This window comes from Podarcis bocagei (genome assembly GCF_964188305.1).
Source record: "Podarcis bocagei genome assembly, chromosome: 3".
In the NCBI taxonomy this organism is placed as follows: Eukaryota; Metazoa; Chordata; class Lepidosauria; order Squamata; family Lacertidae; genus Podarcis; species Podarcis bocagei.
In genome coordinates this window covers 55,431,613-55,450,870 of record NC_138127.1, presented here as the reverse complement: position 1 = coordinate 55,450,870, position 19,258 = coordinate 55,431,613, and the positions used below count along the sequence as shown (strand labels likewise).

At 42.0% G+C, this 19,258-nt stretch overlaps 2 protein-coding genes across 4 annotated transcripts in view; one reads left to right on the top strand and one right to left on the bottom strand.

Annotated features, from left to right (window-relative positions):
• The window catches only part of SERAC1 (serine active site containing 1), a 32,108-nt gene extending 27,250 nt beyond the window's left edge, over positions 1-4,858 (top strand). Inside the window, exon 18 of the transcript XR_014006230.1 lies at positions 438-4,858. The gene's annotated coding sequence lies outside the window, so the exon portion shown is untranslated. The remainder of the gene's footprint in view (positions 1-437) is intronic.
• The window catches only part of SYNJ2 (synaptojanin 2), a 51,449-nt gene continuing 35,562 nt past the window's right edge, over positions 3,372-19,258 (bottom strand). For all 3 annotated transcript variants that reach the window (XM_081187424.1, XM_081187423.1, XM_081187425.1), the window contains exons 16-27: positions 17,914-18,072; positions 16,822-16,978; positions 16,296-16,413; positions 14,589-14,807; positions 13,061-13,139; positions 11,777-11,945; positions 11,077-11,259; positions 9,892-10,026; positions 8,638-8,750; positions 7,594-7,702; positions 7,094-7,287; positions 3,372-5,728 (exon numbers count right to left, since the gene is read on the bottom strand). In XM_081187424.1, coding sequence (XP_081043550.1) covers positions 4,922-5,728; positions 7,094-7,287; positions 7,594-7,702; positions 8,638-8,750; positions 9,892-10,026; positions 11,077-11,259; positions 11,777-11,945; positions 13,061-13,139; positions 14,589-14,807; positions 16,296-16,413; positions 16,822-16,978; positions 17,914-18,072 — 2,442 coding nt within the window. In that variant the 3' untranslated portion in view covers positions 3,372-4,921. The remainder of the gene's footprint in view (positions 5,729-7,093; positions 7,288-7,593; positions 7,703-8,637; positions 8,751-9,891; positions 10,027-11,076; positions 11,260-11,776; positions 11,946-13,060; positions 13,140-14,588; positions 14,808-16,295; positions 16,414-16,821; positions 16,979-17,913; positions 18,073-19,258) is intronic.

Genomic DNA, 19,258 nt, shown 5'->3' with positions numbered 1-19,258 from the left:
CAAATGCTGACTTCTTCCTGTCACATGAGCCAGTAGCTTACAGATCTCGGGGGGGGGGGATTTGTTCTCCATTCCCTTACCCTCCAGCCTTTGGTTAAGCTAGCAGAGAGGCCCCTCTGCCCCATGGGCCTAATTGAATTCACCAGGCTTCTGAATTTAGTCTGTGAGACCATTTGGGGCAATCCATGGCCACCCATCAGTCATATGACAGATTTCTGCACCTATCTCTATTAGCGTTAAGTGCTCAGATCAGAGATAAGGGATTTCCTCACATGACAGCACTAAGATGGGAGACGAACCTCTCCTTGCTACTTAATAGTAAAAAGCATCAGTAGAGGCTTATCTCCAGTCTTAGTGCTGTGGGACCAGTAAGCTTAACCATTCAGCTCACATCTTGTTATGTGGGATCGAGTGTTTTCTTTCCATGTGCTCTGCAGGGCAGGAAGGGAGCGCTGTGCTGTGGCATCCTTTTTGAAAGATGAGTGGCTGAAGAAATTTGGAGAGGAAAGGGGCAATAACTTGCCATGCTCTCTTCCTACTCTGTTTTGCAGTCCTGATAAAATGTTAAAACTAAGGCCTAGCTCACATGTGTATGTACATCATTTAATCTCTCATCACATGGTTGCTTAATGCTTGATGGCTGATAAGCTGTGAAAACTGTCACGTGGAACACCTTTTACACCAAATCTGTAGAAAGTGATTTGTTTATGATACTTCACTTTGACATGACGCAGGTGATGAGTGGACAAATAAACATGTGACCTTGTCCTAAACTGTATAATGGGTAACAAAACGCCTTGATGAGGAACAACCATGAAACCGAAATTCAGTCTTCCTCTCCTATGCCATGAATTATTGAAATATTGTGTCTCTTATCAGCTGTGAGAATGTATGTGGATTTATTTAGACACAGTTCTCTGTACGTGTTTCTAGAGTTGTATCCTTAAGCACAATTTTTAGTCTGGAAATCAAAGTTCTGATTTCCCATCAAAAAACATTTTAAAAACAGTCAAGCCACTTGACAGCTTTTTTATTATTATACCAATACTTGTTTTTTTTATTTGTATTTGTTCAGACTGAGCGGCGTGAACTGCAATTGATTGCACAGAGGACGCTACTGGCAAGATCTAAGTTTTAATGAGATAGCTCACCAGTGAGCCAGTTATAGGATATAGTGCCAAAGGCCAGATACTTCACTTCTTCAAGTAGTGTAATAAAAATAACTTTTATTTGCAATTTATAAATCGACTTAAATTGGTTTTCCTTCTAATGCTTTTATTATCATGCAAATGAGCTGCCACAAAGCTGTTAAATTATCTTTGTTGCAGAGAATATTGGCACTAACTTATAAACCATGCTCCTTTTTTAAATAGGCATTCATGTTTTATGTTGAAATGTCGCCATAAATATCCAGTGATAACTTTTTAATTTCTTCATTAAAGAGGAAGGGTGATGGGTTTCGTAACACGTTCCGCAGGAGTTAAGCTGAAGATTGTCAATTGTCCCCACCCACCTTTCATTTGTGTGGGACACTCAAAATAGTCTCTTGAAATCCTACCTTTTGCCAAGTGTCGAGAATGAAAAGGATAGGTGGAAAGTAGAAAAGGGGTTGGGAACTGGAGCTGGCTGGTGGGCTGGATCCTCGTCTCCCCTGCCTGCTGTGAGCCATATGTGGCAAGTAGGCATCACACATGACACCAGGCAGGTGGTGTGACTTGTGAACCAAATGGCATCGCCTGGCAAGCCTAATTGGGTCCAAGAGCAGGATGTTTCCCACCACTGCAGTAGCATTTCTGTTCTAAGTCCTGATCCAGAAATGTACCTGAACAGAAGTAGGCTGTGTGCATGGCTGCTTAACTGCCCAGTGCTTTGAGAATACTAGTTGTCCCTTTTGGTGAAATGGAGTGCTTAAGCCCATCAATGTTGTTTCTTATTATATAAAATATACTTTTACCTTCATGGCCTACTTGTGAGCTTCCCAGAGTCAGCTGGCTGACCACTGTTGGTGGTGAAAAGTTGCAGAAGATTCATAGGTCCAATTCACCAAGGACCTCTGTCATTTTATGCTGCAGTGAAGTGCACACTAAGCAGTGAGGTCTCTAACAGTTGCCAGTTTCTGTCTATACTGAGTAGCAAACCCACTTTGGGTCCACGCCTCATTTGGTGAGAGAATTGGCCTTGGTTGTACTGATAGATTATGTTTTTCGGGTGGGATAAGGAGTAGGACTCTGTTGATTCTGCTTTGATATGGTAGGTCATGTTATCCTCCTGGGCCATCTCCGTGAGTTGGGGGCAGTGGTTTATGGTGGTTACAACCCAAACCAGGCTTTTCCAAATAGTAGTATTGGGTGACTGTACCTCAGGCCTTCTCAAAATTCACCTGCAGGCTGTTAAAATCATTAGGAAATTTTGGACAAGGTGTCACCAGCTCCATTGTTCTGTAAATCAGCAGAGGCAATGCATGTATGGAAATAGTGTCTGGAGGCAATTGTGGATTGGATGAGGGCAATTGCAGCTGAATCCTGACAAAATGGAGACTCCATGGATAGGTGGTTCCAAAGTCTAGGAATTGGGTTGTGTACCAGTTCTGGATGAGATTACAATTCTTCAGAAGGAGCAGGTGTGTAGTTTGGGGGCCTAGAGGCCCACCTGACCTTGCTGTCTTAGAGCACCCATGGCCAACTTTGGTTGGGGCAGCAACTTCAGTACAAGGATGGCCTTGTTACAGTGGTCCATTGATTACTAACCTCACAGTTACTACTGCAATGCATTGCATGTGGGGCCATACTTGCACCTGGTTCAGAGGCTGCAACTTGTGCAAAATTTAGTTCTTAGGTTGCTTAGAAAGATCTGCACTGGGTGCCTAAGGCATGGTTTTGGGGTCTCTAAGCAACTTGGGGCCAGTTGTTAAGATCATCTGAGGAGAACCTGCTGGTTGTTCCATGCCTAGTGAAGTGTTACTTGGTGACAATGTGAAAGCAGGCATTTTGAGTGATAGCACCCACCCCATGGAATGCTCTCCCTTGGTTATTTCGTGGATACATTAATGACTAATATATGCCTCTTTAACATTTATAAGTTTGCCCCAGCTGTCTTGGACTCTTATTTTTGACCACTGCTCATTTTCATAATGTACGGTTGAGTTTTGTTTTTAATCTTATCTTTTCCCTAGCTTCTTGGAAACATTATTAAATGTTGTATTTTTATTCAGCAGTACAAACATTGATTAAATAATCAATGTTTAGTCATTATTGTGTATCTGATTCCCTCCTCCTTTTACCTTTCTGGGCTCTAATTTATTGAATCATCAAATGAAACATCTGGCCTTTCAGTTTTGAGGACAATATAATACAAAAACAAAATAAGCCAAGTTCAGTTTCATAAAAAAGAAATTTAATGATATTATTTACAGCCTCGATACAAAAAAGGATAGCCAAATACTTTACAGTTCCCCCCTCTTCTGATCTTTACTATTTCAAAACAAATTAAAATCATGAAGTATGCCACTCCATCAAAAGTGATTCCATCCTGTCACTAATAAATTACCAGTCTTAATCACCTGATTCTATAACTCCGTTGCACATGTTCCCATATTATTTAACAATTATCAATAAAATTATCCTCTGCCTTTTATGCTCACACTACATTACCTGTCTGTTCTCTACAATAGTTTCCTTGAGGCTGTATTATGCCAAGGTAACTTTCACTCTCAGGACTGTAGCTCCAAAGGGTGAGAGCTGGGGAACCTTGAGTACAGAAGTCTCTCTCATGTCTACCATTGATATTTCTACATATGCACATTTAGACTCGTCTTACCCTTTCCAGCCTTCACCAACCTGGTGCTCTCCAGAGGTTTTGGACACCAGCTCCTGCCAGCTGGAGCTGATGGAAGTTGTAATCTAAAACATCTATAGGACTTCAGGCTGGAGGAGACTGCCCTAGGCAATATATCGCCTTCCTGATCACTGGGAGCCTGTGACCCTCCAGTTGTTGGACTACAATTCTCGCTACTGGTGCTCAACCACAAGGTCCCCACCCCTGTACTATGAGAGGCACATGTGATTGGCTTCCCAGCCTCTACCCAAGCCAGAGATGAGACTGCAACCACATTGCTCAAGAATTATAAATTCTAGTGCTTTCATATAACTATAGCTTTAGTTTTCTCTGAGATACCATTTTCTATTTATTAGCTACTTTATCGCTTGGGACTCCTACATGGCAGTCCTTGAAACTACCAGCAGCACTACAGCTACAGCAGCCTTGGTTGACCATCTCCACATTATTCTGTTGTCATTAGGCACAATCTGCAGGTAATTTCCTCCCTTTTAGGCCTTGGTGGAAAAAACAATAGAGCGCTTACTGGCTTGAGCTCATTTGGTTTAAGCTTCCCAGACTCTGCAGATGTTAACAAGCATGAAAGGGAAGATGCAGAGGCAAACATACTGTGAGATCTTCAGCATGTTTATCCGGAATTATGTCCTACCCAGTTCACTAGGGCCTCTCCTAGGAAGTGTGTTCAGCTTTTCAAAGCAACTACCGCTGTGTGCCCAAACAGACACAAAATGCCTCTTTAGACATAATGCAGAAACCTCCATGCTATCCTTTTCACAGCAAGCGAGTACTATGGGATAGACAGCCTTGGTATGAAGTACAGAAAGCAAGAAAAGTGCAGATGAGAAGCAATTGTACCAAAAGGCATTATAGCATGCACATGGAAGAGAAGGTTGCCACTCACCGTACAAATTAAATCAGAATTCATTGGAGGCGACGTGGAGTGTGAAGTACCATAACGACTCATTTAACTCAGTCCTTCCTGTACCAAAGGCTCTGAGAATAAAGCAAATTGTTTCAGAAAAAATCTTGTCCTGTTATGATTTGTTTGCTTGTTGTAGAAAAAGCAAAGGGGGGGGGGGACCCATGCTCATAGTTTTAAACTGGTGTTGGGGTCCACACAGGCATTTTGGTTCGGCTTGGATGCAACCAGTACACTAGGACTTTCAGAGATGGTGCTGCTGTTGCCCTCTTCACCAAATGTAACCCAGTGGCTGAAATCACTTGCACTGGGGAGTTCCACATCTTTTGGAGCGTGTGTTGGGCTGATCGGCAGCGGTTGAGGGATTGACTGATAAGCAACGAAGTCAGTCTCCAGGTCTAAAAGACTGGTGCTCCCTCTAAGAAAGTTGTCGTCTGAAAGCTGCTGGTGTTGCTGCTGGAGGCACACGGGCGGAAGAACCTGCAGGCCGCTAATTAACTCTGAAGTCATGAACCTCGAAGGTTTGGAGTCGTCGTCTATCAGGCTGGTCATGGCTCCTGCTGCTGCAGGTAGAAAGGGCTCACTTGGAGAAAGTGGGATGGAATCAGACTGAGTGTGAGACGGATTGTTGTTATTGTTGGAATTAAATGTTAGCCCCTTGAGAAACAGGCTGTCACTGCTCTGGAGTACTTGCAGATGAAAATCGGGAGGGGCAGATTTCTTTCTCCTTGGTGGAACTCTTGGAGCATGGGTAGAATTCTGAGCAGGAAGACAATAGCTCTCCTCCAGAAGACGCAAGGCAGCTGGGTACCTTTCGCTGCTCCTTCTCCTCTCAAGGATTTTGCCCGGGGGGACTGTTCTTGGCTTAGGAACAGGGGCTGCTCTGGTAGGACTTGTAGCCTCAAGGCAAGACTCTGGCAGCGCAAAGGAGAAGTGACCAACAGATTGCTCAAACTGCTCTTCTGGAGAAGGAGGCTAAGAAAAGGATGTCATAATGTCAATCAGTTGCTATTCAACCAGCCCCATAGTGATTAAAAAAAGAGACAATCGCACATACCCACCCCCAAAGCAAAGCTGATGTATTCTTGACAGAGGTAAGATGGCCTCTAATTCTGTACATGCAGCATTCTAAAATCTTAATATATCCCTTCAAAAATGTGCTAAAAAGCTTCAACATTCCGGGGAAAGAATTATGTCCTTTCCATGGCTCTTATTCCTCCTGCTAATTATGAACTCTGTCTCAGAGTGCTAACAAGCTTTGAAGCCAAAATATGGCCATCAAGGAAGAGGAGGTGCCTGCATGCTCAGGTGAACTCTCAAGTTTACAGAAGTACAAAAATCTTTTCTTAAAAAAAAAAAAGAAAATCTGAAAGGGAAATCCCTCACCCCCTTAAAAAACAGACCAGTGAGGACTGTGCATGCTTAGTATCTAGTTGGAAAAGATAAATGGGCCGCGGTGGAGGGACAGAACACAGCTCAGTTGGCTGTGGAACATGAGTTAGAAACTGACCAGCAACATTGACTCTAATTTATTTAATTTATTTTAACAATGTGTAACCTACCCTTTATCCAAAAATGGCATTCAAGCTGTTAAAAATACTGCTTCTTTTTTTTGCCCCTCCCCTGCTGCTGTGGTGGTGCGGAAGTACAAAGGAGACAGGGCAAGAGAGCAGGGGCAGAGCTAGTTCCTCCAGCACCTGGAGCGGCGCACATGCTGTGCACCTGGGGGCAGGGTGGCAATGTCACCCCCCTCAGGGATGAAACCCGGGGCGAACTGCACCCCCTTTCCTCCAAGGAAAGAGAAAAGCCAGCTGAAAGAGAAGGCCAGAAAGCAAAAGGAGTAAGTAGGAGAGTGGAAAGTAGACAGGGCCATCTATTTCTCTCTCTGTTGACATTTACTTATTCTCCCTTTTTCTCCTTTCCCAAGAGAAATGGATACATAAATAAAAAAAGGGCAGAGGAACCCTCTCAGTGTCTGTCTAGGTGATTTCCTGGTTCACATAGAAAAGCTGTTTTTCATGTCTCCAGAACAGAAGTGAGAACTTCCCATAAAAACCCAATGGAGAAATCCAAGGTCATAATGTAGCTGGGATTGAGGAAGAGTGTGTCCTGGCTATTCATCTCACTCCCTATGTAACCCAAAGGTAGCAGTCTTCTTTCTCCTTGATGGTACTCTGGGGGCACAGTTTTGGAGATGAGGGGACTTTTGAAGGCCACATACCTATTAGCTCAGCTCAATGACAAGTTCAATTGCAAACTTCTACCGACTACATGTGCAACCCCCAAATTTGCCCTCTGAATATTGACTGAACCCTGCAGAAGCATCTAATGGAGACTTACACATCCTGGCTTCCCTCCCATCCTCTGCAGGGGTGCTGGTTTCTTAGCAGCGGGAACTTTTGGTGCTGGACGCTGAGGTATGAGCACTGGGGGTGGTTGCGGGCTGTGAAGTTGTGCAGACTTTGCAACACCAGGGAAGCTTTCAGATTTAGTGACAGTTCCTGAAATGGGTGCCAAGGCTTCCTCCGGAGTTACTGAAATACAGAATTGTAGAAATCTACTTATCCTACAAAGTTTTATTTGCCCAAATAGTCTTATTCGCATCAACAGATCAGTTTGAAAATGGAGCAGTATGTTCAAGTTGAAACAAAAATACAAGCAGTATTTTAATCCAAACTGACAGCTCCTCAGGTTTCACTACAGGAAATGAGAACAGCAGTGATTAACATTTTAAGATGGCGCCCAAAAGAGATGTTTCTTAGGCATGCTTATGTAGCTCTGAAAAGATAACAAAGAAACAGATATTATCAATGTTCTTAACTGAAATTTGTTCATGTTACCTCCTTTTGCTTGCATCAGGCATCTAATCGCTTCCTCTGCTTCCTGAGGGGTGGTGGTTTTGATCTGCTTGACATTATATGGCTTGCTAATTCCAGTCCGTGATTTTGGCTTACAAAAATTTAAAGGAAAACAAATAACAGACGGAGTGAGCCCAGAAGAAAATCATGCATATGCCACTTTATAAAGCAGAGTATAAACAGGGAAGTAGGCTTAACATTTTCAGAGTGGTTAGTTTTTGCCTACCAGGCATGAATTAATGTCAACAAATCCCTCTCACAAGAAAGAATACTTATATATGCTTCATCCCACTCTCCCATTCCACTATGCCCTTAAGTCTTCCAATAGACACCCTGTTTAAGGAGCTGCCACCACTTGGTGTGCTGTTTAGGCCTTGGGCAGGTATGGGGAACCTGGTACCCTCCAAAAGTTGTTGAGTTCCAGATCTCATCAGCCTCAACCAGCCTGGCCAATGGCAAGGGATGATGGGAGTTGTAGTCCGACAGTATCTGATAGGCCACAGGTTCCCCATCCCTGATCTAGGGGCTTCACTGCTGGGGCACCCTAACCCCAGAACTGTAATATTTCTAGGAAAGGTCCTATACAAACATGTTGTTTCTTTACTTTACCAAATTGGCAAAGGATGAACAAAGGATGGACTTTGCTGTCATATATTGGCAAGGTCATGCTGTGTGAGATGCTCCTGAAATGACTCTTTCTAGATGCATGCGCCCATGCATGAGTGTTTTTTCTGGCTGCCCCTTTAACATCTTCATCCCACAGATAATGGTTGTTATGCAACTTCAGCATCTCATAGATGACATTGGAGATTTCAAGCACAATGCACAAAAATAAATAATACACTGGGTACTTTACACATCTGATGTGTCTGTTGACTTTTTAATATTTTTTTAAACATCACAAACAATTTCAACATATTCTATCCAGAAAGGCAGGATATGCGGAATTGTAAATACACTGTTTTCTTTTTCGTCTCACCTCTTGCCCTCCACCAAATGACTCAACAATTGTGCTGAACTACTCACTGGTTGCTGAGGTGCCCCTGGAAGAAGCTTTGCAGTCTGCAGGATGGAACACAGAGAGTGGCCTCCTGAAGAGATAAACCCATCTGATGTGGATTTTTTAACAGATACTCCAGCTGGAGGAGAGACACATGCATTGATTTCTGACATTTTGCACGTGCGTGTGTTAAAAAAAAAAAAAGTAACAGTGAAAGCACTACAGTTCAGCCATTGATTTAAACAATTCTGGTCCTTGGGGCAGAATTCTGCCCTAAGCTAATAAATTATTTTAGGTGGAATCTAGCATTGTGTGAGCAGACTTCGCCATCTTTTCTTCCCCGAGCACACCCTCAAAACCTGTTCCAGGATGCAGGGAGGAAGACAGTGGTGGAAGTCCCACTGCAGAAGCCCCTTCTGCTCATGCAGAGCACTGGATACAGCCCTTGTTTGCTCCAGTGGTTAATGCTCCAAGATAGGCTGGGCTGCATCTGTACTTGGGGTTCTTGCATAGAGTGGCATATGCAGCTTCCCCCACAGCAGCTGGTACTGCCAGTAAGTCACCAGATTGGTCTGCTCCGGCTGCTAACCCTGCTCCTCTCAGCTTAAGCTGTGGAGTGACAGCTGTGGAAGAAGCACACAGATGCATCTTTCACGTCTGAAATGGTGTCCTGCGGTTTTGCTCAACAACCTGTCTCCTTACTGTGCTTGCATTAGTAGGCACGGTTCAGCTGTGTGCATTAAGTAAAAAACCTGCACCTTTGCAGTCATGAATGAAGAAACTTGTGGCACCTTAAAGGTTAATAAATGTATTAAGCCATCACAACCTGGGCCCAAAGTACCTCAAGGACCATCTGAATGCTTATGCTCTTCTTTGATCATGGAAATCATCTGATGGTGGTTCCCCAATGCCCTGAGGTCCAGCTGGCATTTACCAGGGACTGAGCCTTTCACGTGGCTGGTCCTACCCTATGGAATTCCCTGACAGGAAAGGGTTGGCAGGAATCATCCCTGCCTACATTTCCTGAAAACTCTGTTATCCAGATAGGCCTTTGAAACATGCATTTCTTTTTCCCAACCAGTTTTCATTTATGTTTTGGGTCTTATTGTAATTTTGTATGTTGTCTTCTGCCTTGCAGTATTTTTTAATGAAATGCCCATAGGCATAAATCTCACTGGCTTCACCACACTCCTTCCAGTGTACCAGCTATGCTGTGGCTTAGAGAAGCCAGCAATCCAAACACTGTTTTCAGCACAGAAGGAGAAAATGGAGCCCCCCACCTGGAGGAGGAGGTCGCTGTGGTGGCTGAGGCTGCCGAGGCCTTCCTGGGACAGAAAGAGACCTGCTCGGGGAACGATGGCGAAACTCCCCACCTCCGTCCAGCTCTTGTTTTGGTTCAGTCAGGTCAGCATCATCTAGGGAATGTGTAAAAATCATTAAAAAATAGAAAACAGACCAATGCAAGGGAAAAAGCCATGATATCAAAAAAGAAATGTTTACCCATCAAAGAAGGTAAGCTGAGAAGTGAACCAGGAGAAACTTCCCAAGTGTTCAGTGACTCAACATTCAACCACCCTCTTCTGTCAAGCAGCAATGTATCAAGCTTCATCAATTGCTCGAGCCGTTTCTCCCTCACATTTTGGGGGGAATGAGTTGCAGGGGAAGTCCAGCTAGCAAATGAGGTGGTATGCTCTCTTAAGCACTGGGCAGAGGTTTCTGAAATTTATTTGCTTTCAGTGGCATGGAGTTTGGGTCACATGGTTTGCTCTCAAGGCACAGTGAGACAGAGCTTTCTAAAAAGGACCGGATGTATATTCAGTGCATATCTAAAAGGCACACAACATACATGTGGTGTACCAATGCCCTTGCAGGTCCCACACCATGTGCAATGCAGGCTGGGATAATGTGATGAAAAGCAGAGGCAAACCAACCAGGTGACTCCAGCTTGTGGTCATGGGAAGCCTAATACCAAACAATGAATTCAATATAGATTGAGATCAAGTGACAAAAGGCGATTGAATATACCTTTCTATATGAAGGACATATTGAAAGAAATAAACCCATGCTTATATTTTGCATGGAAGTATGTGTCTGTGTTATATAAATTTAGTTCCTTCATTTTATTATTGGTTTGTTTTATACTAATAACAAAAACATTGTTTTTTTCTCTGTGCTGCATAATATAGCCATGGATGAAAAATACTTTGTTCAACCAGTTTCAGTTCAAAGCTTGTAAAAAGTCAATAAACAAAACACATGAACACACATACACTTGATTGGGCTTGACTCAGATAATGAGACTTAAAAAGTAACCATTTTTTCTCTGGGAACAATGACAATTTTAACTTGGTCAGCAAGCCACACCCACAGTGTAACTTGTTCATGGAAGCCAGTCTCAAAAGCCCAATCACTGTGCTTTGAACACACCAGTTGTTTAGTTAGCCACTATCCTATAAAGATGTTACCTTTATACAGATGCAGCTTTCTTCCAGGATGGTGAGATTTGTTTGCATGTACCGTGGATGCCACCATCAAACATTCAGGCCCATCCAGCAAATCGTCCACTGCTAATGCCACTTCTGTTGTTAGAGGTAAATGTGGTGGCATGTCATCCAAATCATCATCATCATCATCATCAAGGATATCACCTAAAGCAGAAGATATAGCAATGGAAATATTGGTGGGAAACTGGACTATCTGTTCTTGGTTCTTACTCTAGTTGCAATTTGTATAAAAAGGAAGCAGGAATGTTTAAAAGTGAGGTGTAGTGGCATTTTCCTATAAAAAGGATCAGAGGGCTGTGAGGGGAACCTTTGCACATCGATCAGGGCTTTTGAACCCCTCTCCTGAATGTAGCCCCATCACATCGCTTAACAAAGCTCTTCCAAAACACTTTCCAATGCAACAAGAGAAGCAGCAGAAGCAACAACAACAAGAAGAAATAGGGAAATCCCTCTGCTAAATGCCCATTTCTTTTTCTGCAGCTGTCTCTGGCAGCAAGTCTCACTATAGGAAATACAGTGAAGAGGAAGGTTAGCAAATAAGTGTTGCAGGACTGAATCACTGCTCACTTTTCTGATTCCAAAGGTACCAATCAAGAGCACACAGAGAGACTTGCAGAGAAACTGAGGGCTCACACATCTAGCTACAGTCCATGCCACAAACCTTCTGATTCATAATCTAAACTTGTAAAATCAAAATTTTCCTCCAGTAGACAGGAGTTTGCTGTGGGTGACATGGGGGCAATGCTGTCTCGTTTCCTGGTGATTTCCTCCTGAAGGCCCTTCAGCCAGTCCTGGGTTTTAGGCCAGATTTTCACTGTCTTGCCTTTAATCTGCATTACAAAAAGAAAAAAAGGAAATTGGTTAATCAAATCACTATGCACAAATGAGACCCAACCTTCAAAAGAATGTAAACCGAAAGCCTAGTTCAACAGATTTAAGACAAAAGCTGTCAGCTAAATATTCTAAAGAGTAGGTGGAGCTCTTGACTGGCTACTTTTGATAGCTGACATGTAGAGGGAAGATACTATGACATTTTCCTCACTCTTTCGTAATACTCTCTAAGGTTTTGTTTCGTCCTGGTGGTGGCTGAATTATGTTCAAGGGCCATTTGCACTGTGACGCTGATGGGGAACTAGCCCTGGTTACATAAACGGTACGTTGCCTACTCTCTAGAAGCTATGGAATAATTATGCAATTCTTCAGTGCTGTATCGAACTGCTTACTTGCCTAGTCTAATCTGAACTCTGAAAATTCATCTGTAAAGTAGTACTGCATGCCTCTCCCTCTAAATAAAGTTGGTCATTTATATATGCCCTGCATTACCGACTAATTACACAGCACATAAGAGTGTTTATGTTAATGCTAGGTAGGGGGATTTAATTTGTGTGAGTGTTTCCTGGAGAAATTTGACCTGCTTTTCAAAGTCCAAGTGTGCATAGTATTGACTTGATCCACCCATATTCACATCACTGACATCCTTAAAACTGAGGATCCTTGAAGTTCAGCCTACAAAATGCCACTCTCATACAAAACAAAAAGACAATGAGTCCTGTGGAAAATTAAAGACTAATGGATTTACTGTGGCAATGGCATGAGCATCAAGTGAAGTAGGCAAGTGCATGCTGTAATAAATGTATTTAGTCTTTAAGGGATGACAGGAGTCTTCCTTGTCTGACTAGTCACATCCACCAGCTTATAGTTTTCAGAGATTCTCTCTGGAGCTTGTATTAGTAGCTGACTTTTTAAAAAAAACAAAAACCAGTCAGCCTGAAACTACAAGCTGGTGTTCAGGGAAATGTCAGTTCCATATTAAAGATGCGGTCCAATGAGGACTGTAAAAATGCCTGGCATTCAAAGAAATCAAAGAGAATAGTAAATGTCAGCTCTCTCGCCAATAGCCATTTAGGTACCTAAAATAGTGCAGGGAATTTTTTATTTTCCTTACCTTGGCACCATCTACATCAAGAACTTGAAGAGCAGACCTGCTTTCTGCAAATGTTACAAGCATCTGGCCTCCATTGATCCTGACAAGAATAGAAAGAAAGAGGTGGTCAATCAACTGTGCACATGCCTATTACTTCCTGCATTTACTCTTGTGAATAATATAATTGCCTCCAATGCTTTTAGGGCAGATGGTACTAAATTTCTCATCATGCTCATTCAGAGTGAATGATTCTGTATCTGTGCCTAACTGAAAAGCTGGTGTAAAGGGATAATGTCTGATATGTTGTTTCAATCACATCTTATGTTCTCACTCTGTGCTTAAAATTAGAGCAGATTTAAGCTGAAATGGGGAAGAGGGGAAGCATGAATAGCTTAGGTGACTTCTTTTAATATTTCTTAGGTAATATCCAGATTGGCTCGGGCTGTTGCTCCCCAGCAACTGGTACATTGCCTCTGAATCTGAATCTCCTTTGTTTTGAGATGTGTACATTATATGTGCATATAGCTTTCATGACTTGAAACTTTTCATTTTCTTGATCCTGTATCCTTAAATCTGCCACAAGTGTTGCTGGGTATCTAGGAGAGCTTATTGAAAGGGGGCTCAGCACTTTTTGGAATGGAGTTGTACTGCCATATACTAAAGACCACATAACGTTGATCATAGAAAGCATGTATTATTTCTCCTTTGGCACACTTCAGTGATTGCTATGATGATACACTCACAATTGGGGTGACTGAAGGGTGGTAAAAGGATGAGTTTTTTCAGAGCTTCAGCACAAGGCAATAGGAATTCTATTCCATGCTGATGATCATGACAAATAACTAGGTTGTGGGATAAATTCTGGGGCAAGGATGGTGGTGCCTTTTGACTATGTGCCAAAGGCATGCAAATTTGTTAAATAATGTGAAGATCCAATACGGAGAGGAGGCTGCATTATTCGCACGCATACACAATGCTCAGTGTATGTGAGGAGAAACAACAACACATTATATCAGAGCATAAAAGCTTTTTGTTTCAGGCAGCCAAGAACGCAGTGTTCTGACCCACCTATGTTTGAATTAGGGTTAAGTCCATTCAGCATAAATAATTCAGAAATATACCCAGAACGCAAGAGAAGTGCGTGCATTTTTAAGCTGACGCTTTGGTTTGCCCTAAGGTACTACTTCAGGGTAAGCTGTCAAGCTTGTCTGACCAATTCTCTAGAGGAGACCACTAGCTCTCAGGAGCCATTTTGTCAGATAAACATACAGGAAAGCTGACCTGCCATTTCCTAAGCACAGTGGCTCAACTTTTTGGTCTACTTCACTTTGACCTTCCGTTGTTATGGCTGTGATTGTTGACATTGCTCAATAAAATGTATTACTTGGAAAAAGGATTGTGGCACTGAAATATCCTCTAATAATTATTATTTGTTGTGACATGAACAAACTTCCACACTTCACAGAAACGCATTTCAGTCACAGGAGCAAGAAGTTAGAATCCAAGCCACTGGGGTGTAGATTTTTTTTAATGAGGATAATATTTGTACCTTACAAGTACAACGATGCCATAAGTCTCAAAGATTTGCATTAGTTCGGTACGCAAGTCCTCTGGAAATTCATCTCTCTCTTCAGGTGATGGTGTCTGCAGAGTCACCACTACGGTGGCATCCAGAGGACCCTGGAAGGATGACACTTCCTGGAAAACTTTCTCCCGAGCCGCCACATCAACTTCTTGGACTTCTACTTCCACGATAGCTAAAACAGGCCTAATCAGAGAAATAAGAAGAAAGAGATGGGTGAGGGAAACCAATAATTCCAGGGAAAATGAAGAAGTAAGAAGACGGAGGGAAATGTTGACTTGTTATTAAAAATTGTTGGCACAATCAAAGCAATTGGAAATCAGGCCTGTTTAACACACATAGTTTCATTGCTTGGTTTCCCAATATATCTGATGGGGCAACTTATGCAACACTTTCTTTTATTTAAAAAATAACATCTCTGTCCACACAATCATATAAGAATCTATACAAAGAGTTGGTCAACTGGGGGAAAGCCTATAGCCATAGGAGACTGATGGATTAAAGGCCTTATTCTTCACAGTGGCAGACCAACTCTAAAAAGACAAGACAAAATTCCCTCCTCTGTTGTTGTCAAGTACCCATCCAGAAACCACTGTTACTGACAGTAACTTCCTAATGGCAGGGTAGCCAGAGAGAGGATTACGTGTGTCTGCAAATGACATATAGTCTCAGCCTAGAGGTGCTGTCTAACAGGCAAGATTTCTGTCTTCTGATATTTTTGTTAAATTTTAGGGAAATGCAGATACTAAAACTAGTGGGGAAATAAAAAACACAGCAAAAGTTATTTATGCTTTAATTATTTTACGAAGGAAACAAATCAAGTGTAGAATCAAAGCTTGAAACAAAACATTAGCTTCTCCCCCCCCCCCCATTTTTTAATAAAATAAAGTAAGCTTCACATGTTTTTATCCTTAAGATTTGCCATCACAGACTATCTCCTTTCCCCTCTGGGCACCCAGTGAGCACAACTGACTTTCCATGATGCAGCAAGATGGTGGCACAAGATTACAACCACACAGCAGGTGTGGAGTCAGGGAACCAATTGCAACCATCAGCTGGGTCACACAGGGATAGGTGGAGGGGTAAAATTGCATATGGGGTTGCCCATGTTGTATGAAATGCTTCAGTTTTGCACCAATCATTCATTGATCCAGAATTATGGGTTCATATGACAATTTCAATCAGCTGACTGGCTTCACGTGACCATTGCTACTTGCTTTTTGGTGTTCTGATGACCACATAATTTTTTTTTATGAGAAAAGGCTCTAGGATCACACTGATAGCATAGGGTGCCACAAAGGGCTATCTGGGATTCCTCAGAAACTGTCAATGCTGCACACCTAATTGGCCAAAGGATTTTGTGAGCATGAACCAAGCACACACTCCTTTATAGTGAATTAGGTCAATCTCACCAACTATCGTCTGCTCTGCCTGGCAATGGCTCTCCACAGTCCTGGATAATTTCCTCATAATCTTTTTTTAAATCTGTGATCTTTTGAATTAGAGATGCTAGAAGTTGAATCTGGGACCTTATGCATGTTTTGCATGCTGCTTTCCATATGAGCTACAGAACCATCCTTTACTATGCAACAGTACAGAAAAGCATGACAATCACAGAAACAACAGCATCTCTGCCATTTCAGAGGGGTTATGCTTCTGTTGATGTTACAGTACCTGTGATCGCTTGCTTGGAGTTCAGCTCTTCCATAATACATCAAGGCACCGGGAGACCAAATGGGTTTGAATTTGGTTTCTGGACTGAGATCAGTGTCAAAAAGATTGATCTCTCCAGCTTGTAAAAGAAAACAGAATGCAGTTTCAGAGTTTAAAATCATTAGAGCAAACGTTCAATAAAATGTTGGGACTTCAATCACTTTTTATGGTGGCTTATAACTTATGTGGCACCCAACTGTCAGGACACAAAATATTATTATATATATTATTTTAACACATGAGTACTGCAGTGGCAACAAAACACAATGCACTGATGGTAAATAGTAATTTATTTATGTCCTTACAGGGTGACTCAAATGGTAAGTATGGCAATTTTGAGTTCTCTGCGCCACAGAGGTGTCAGTTGACACAAGAGGATCTAACTTTGGTACCCATCTATAATTAAGCTATTACAATACATATCTTCATTTCATGATCCAAAAAGAAGTCTATGAGACTTTTAAAAAACTGTAAAGATCCTACCCACCCGTTTTATGAATAGGAAGTTTCTTCCTCCACCAAAGTACTCTGTCAGTCCAGGCTGGAGTTCTGCATTTGTCACTTGTATCATAAGCCTCTGAGCCAACATCGTACTTATATGTTGGACCAAAATTAATAGTTCCTTCATGAAAATCCTTAAAGATCTATAAAACAAATCACAGGTCATCTAAATCGTGGCTTATTATGGTGCCATTCATACAGTATTTTTTCTCTTGGTATAAAACAGATCTCCACCATGTAGCTCTAAGCACAGATAGCAGCCTGATTACAGTTATACCTTGGGATGAATACGCTTCAGCTTAAATATTTTCGGGTTGCGCTCTGCAGCAACCCAGAAGTAACGGAGCGCATTACTTCCGGGTTTCGCCGCTCACACATGCGCAGATGCTCAAAATGATGTCACACGCATGCGTGGAAGCGGCGAAACGCAACCCGTGCGCACACAGTCACGTCTTATGTTCACTTCGGGATGCAAATGGGGCTCTGGAACGGATCCCGTTCACATCCAGAGGTACCACTGTACTTGCATTTTTAGCAAAGTATTTTTGCTTATGTTATGTACTTGAATAAGACAAAAAGGCAACTAGAAAAATGATCCCATTAAAAAGTCATTATAATCCTGTTTGGCCATTAAGAGTATAAATTTTGGTTGTGTTTTTTTTTTTTAATCCAACTTTTCTAACTTCATTATTATTTTACTATATTCCCCCCCCCAAAAAAAAACCTGTAGCTAACCTACCTTGATACTTATTTCATAAGGAAGGTAGGATTTTTAAAAAAAAATTCAAACAAAAGCAACCAGATGTACACCATGGACCTCTGGCAGCACAAGTTTTAAGAATATCATTGTTTATTAAATGAATAATCACACTGCCTTCCACTGCAAAACAGAAGGTGGCCTCAATAGTGTCCCTAAGTAGTCTCTCATCCAGACCCAAAGCTGCTTAGATTCAGCTAGGTTGCTGCAACATGTGCATTCAGATCAGGCTTTGGGCATCTGCTTCAAATAACTAAAGAGCTTTTGGGTGAATATCTCTTTTACAGTAAATGCTCTTTCAAACAGCACCAGTCCCCTTACTTTTCCACTGGATTTCTGCTGCTGCAGTTGATCAAACTCCAGGAGTGTCTTCCAATCTTGTCGTTTGAGAAAATAAAATACTTCTTCATAGGTCAAGTCAATGCGGTAGTTAAAATCACCACACCAGAACACATAGTCATGGGAAAACATGCTTCTTCCCTGTTTGTGTGTGAGAGAAAATTGTATTTTCAAGCACAGATTAAACAACAGGATTTTAATCTTCCTTATTTCTGAGTGCTGTTTTAGAATTTTCTTCAGAGTATGGCCCATTAATAAATACTGGGCACTACGTTTCTCAATACAACTTTGATCTTTAGTTTCAGTACAAGCCACTATCTTATACTGAAACAATACTGATCCTATAATCTGGCACAATCACAGTTAACTAAGATAGCTCAAGCGCATATGCACATCTGTTTTGATGACGCATGTTTTTAACTTGAAAAATGTGCTTCTTCCAACAGAAATGGCCCACACAGAGATATGAGGTGCAATGCTAGCTTCCTGGCAGGGGTTTCCCTGGCATTTACCTGGAGGGAAATGGAGCGGTGGAGGCATTGGTTCAGTACAAGTGCATCGGTGGAGCCAATCCAGTGCTCCTGCCAGTGAACCTGCCCCACCATGCCAACCTCCCTGCCATTTCATCCCTCCCACGCCTGGTAAGTGGCAGCAATACTGTTGCCAGGAAACTAGTGTTGTTGGTTCCACCTCCCCAAGTGAGCAACTTCCTGTCCACCAAAGCACAATCTTCATATTAAATGAAGGTGAATTTGCCCCTTAAAACTATAGCCTCACACTACTATAACTATAAATTGAAGAAGTGTGCATGCACACGAAAGCTCATACCAAGAACTAACTTAGTTGGTCTTTAAGGTGCTACTAGAAGGAATTTTTTTTATTATAAATTGAAACTGTAATAAAGATTTACTGCAATTCTCAACCATCAAGCTTTTGTTTAGAGTCCATTGTTTCAGCTAAATTTAAATGTTTGTTATAAAATCAAGCATAACAAAAACTCAAAACATACCCAACAAAAATATATGCATTCCACATCAAATCGTGTCTGCAGCTATAGCATCACTAGAGGGCACTGTTAATATGGATATATTTTGAATACAGATGTACAAGCTACTTCTAAGCATGGTTTGCCCAAATTCAGGCTATCTTTTTAAGGCTTCGGAATCAGCAGCTACCTATATCCTCACACACACATGGAGATAAATGTCTGTGCTACATTCCCTGAATTAAGATTGGGGAGAAAGGAAAATGGGTGGAACTTTACACCCACCCGCCCCTGAATATATTCCTTTTGCTCTGATAGTTTTCATGGGTGAGAATTCAGCAC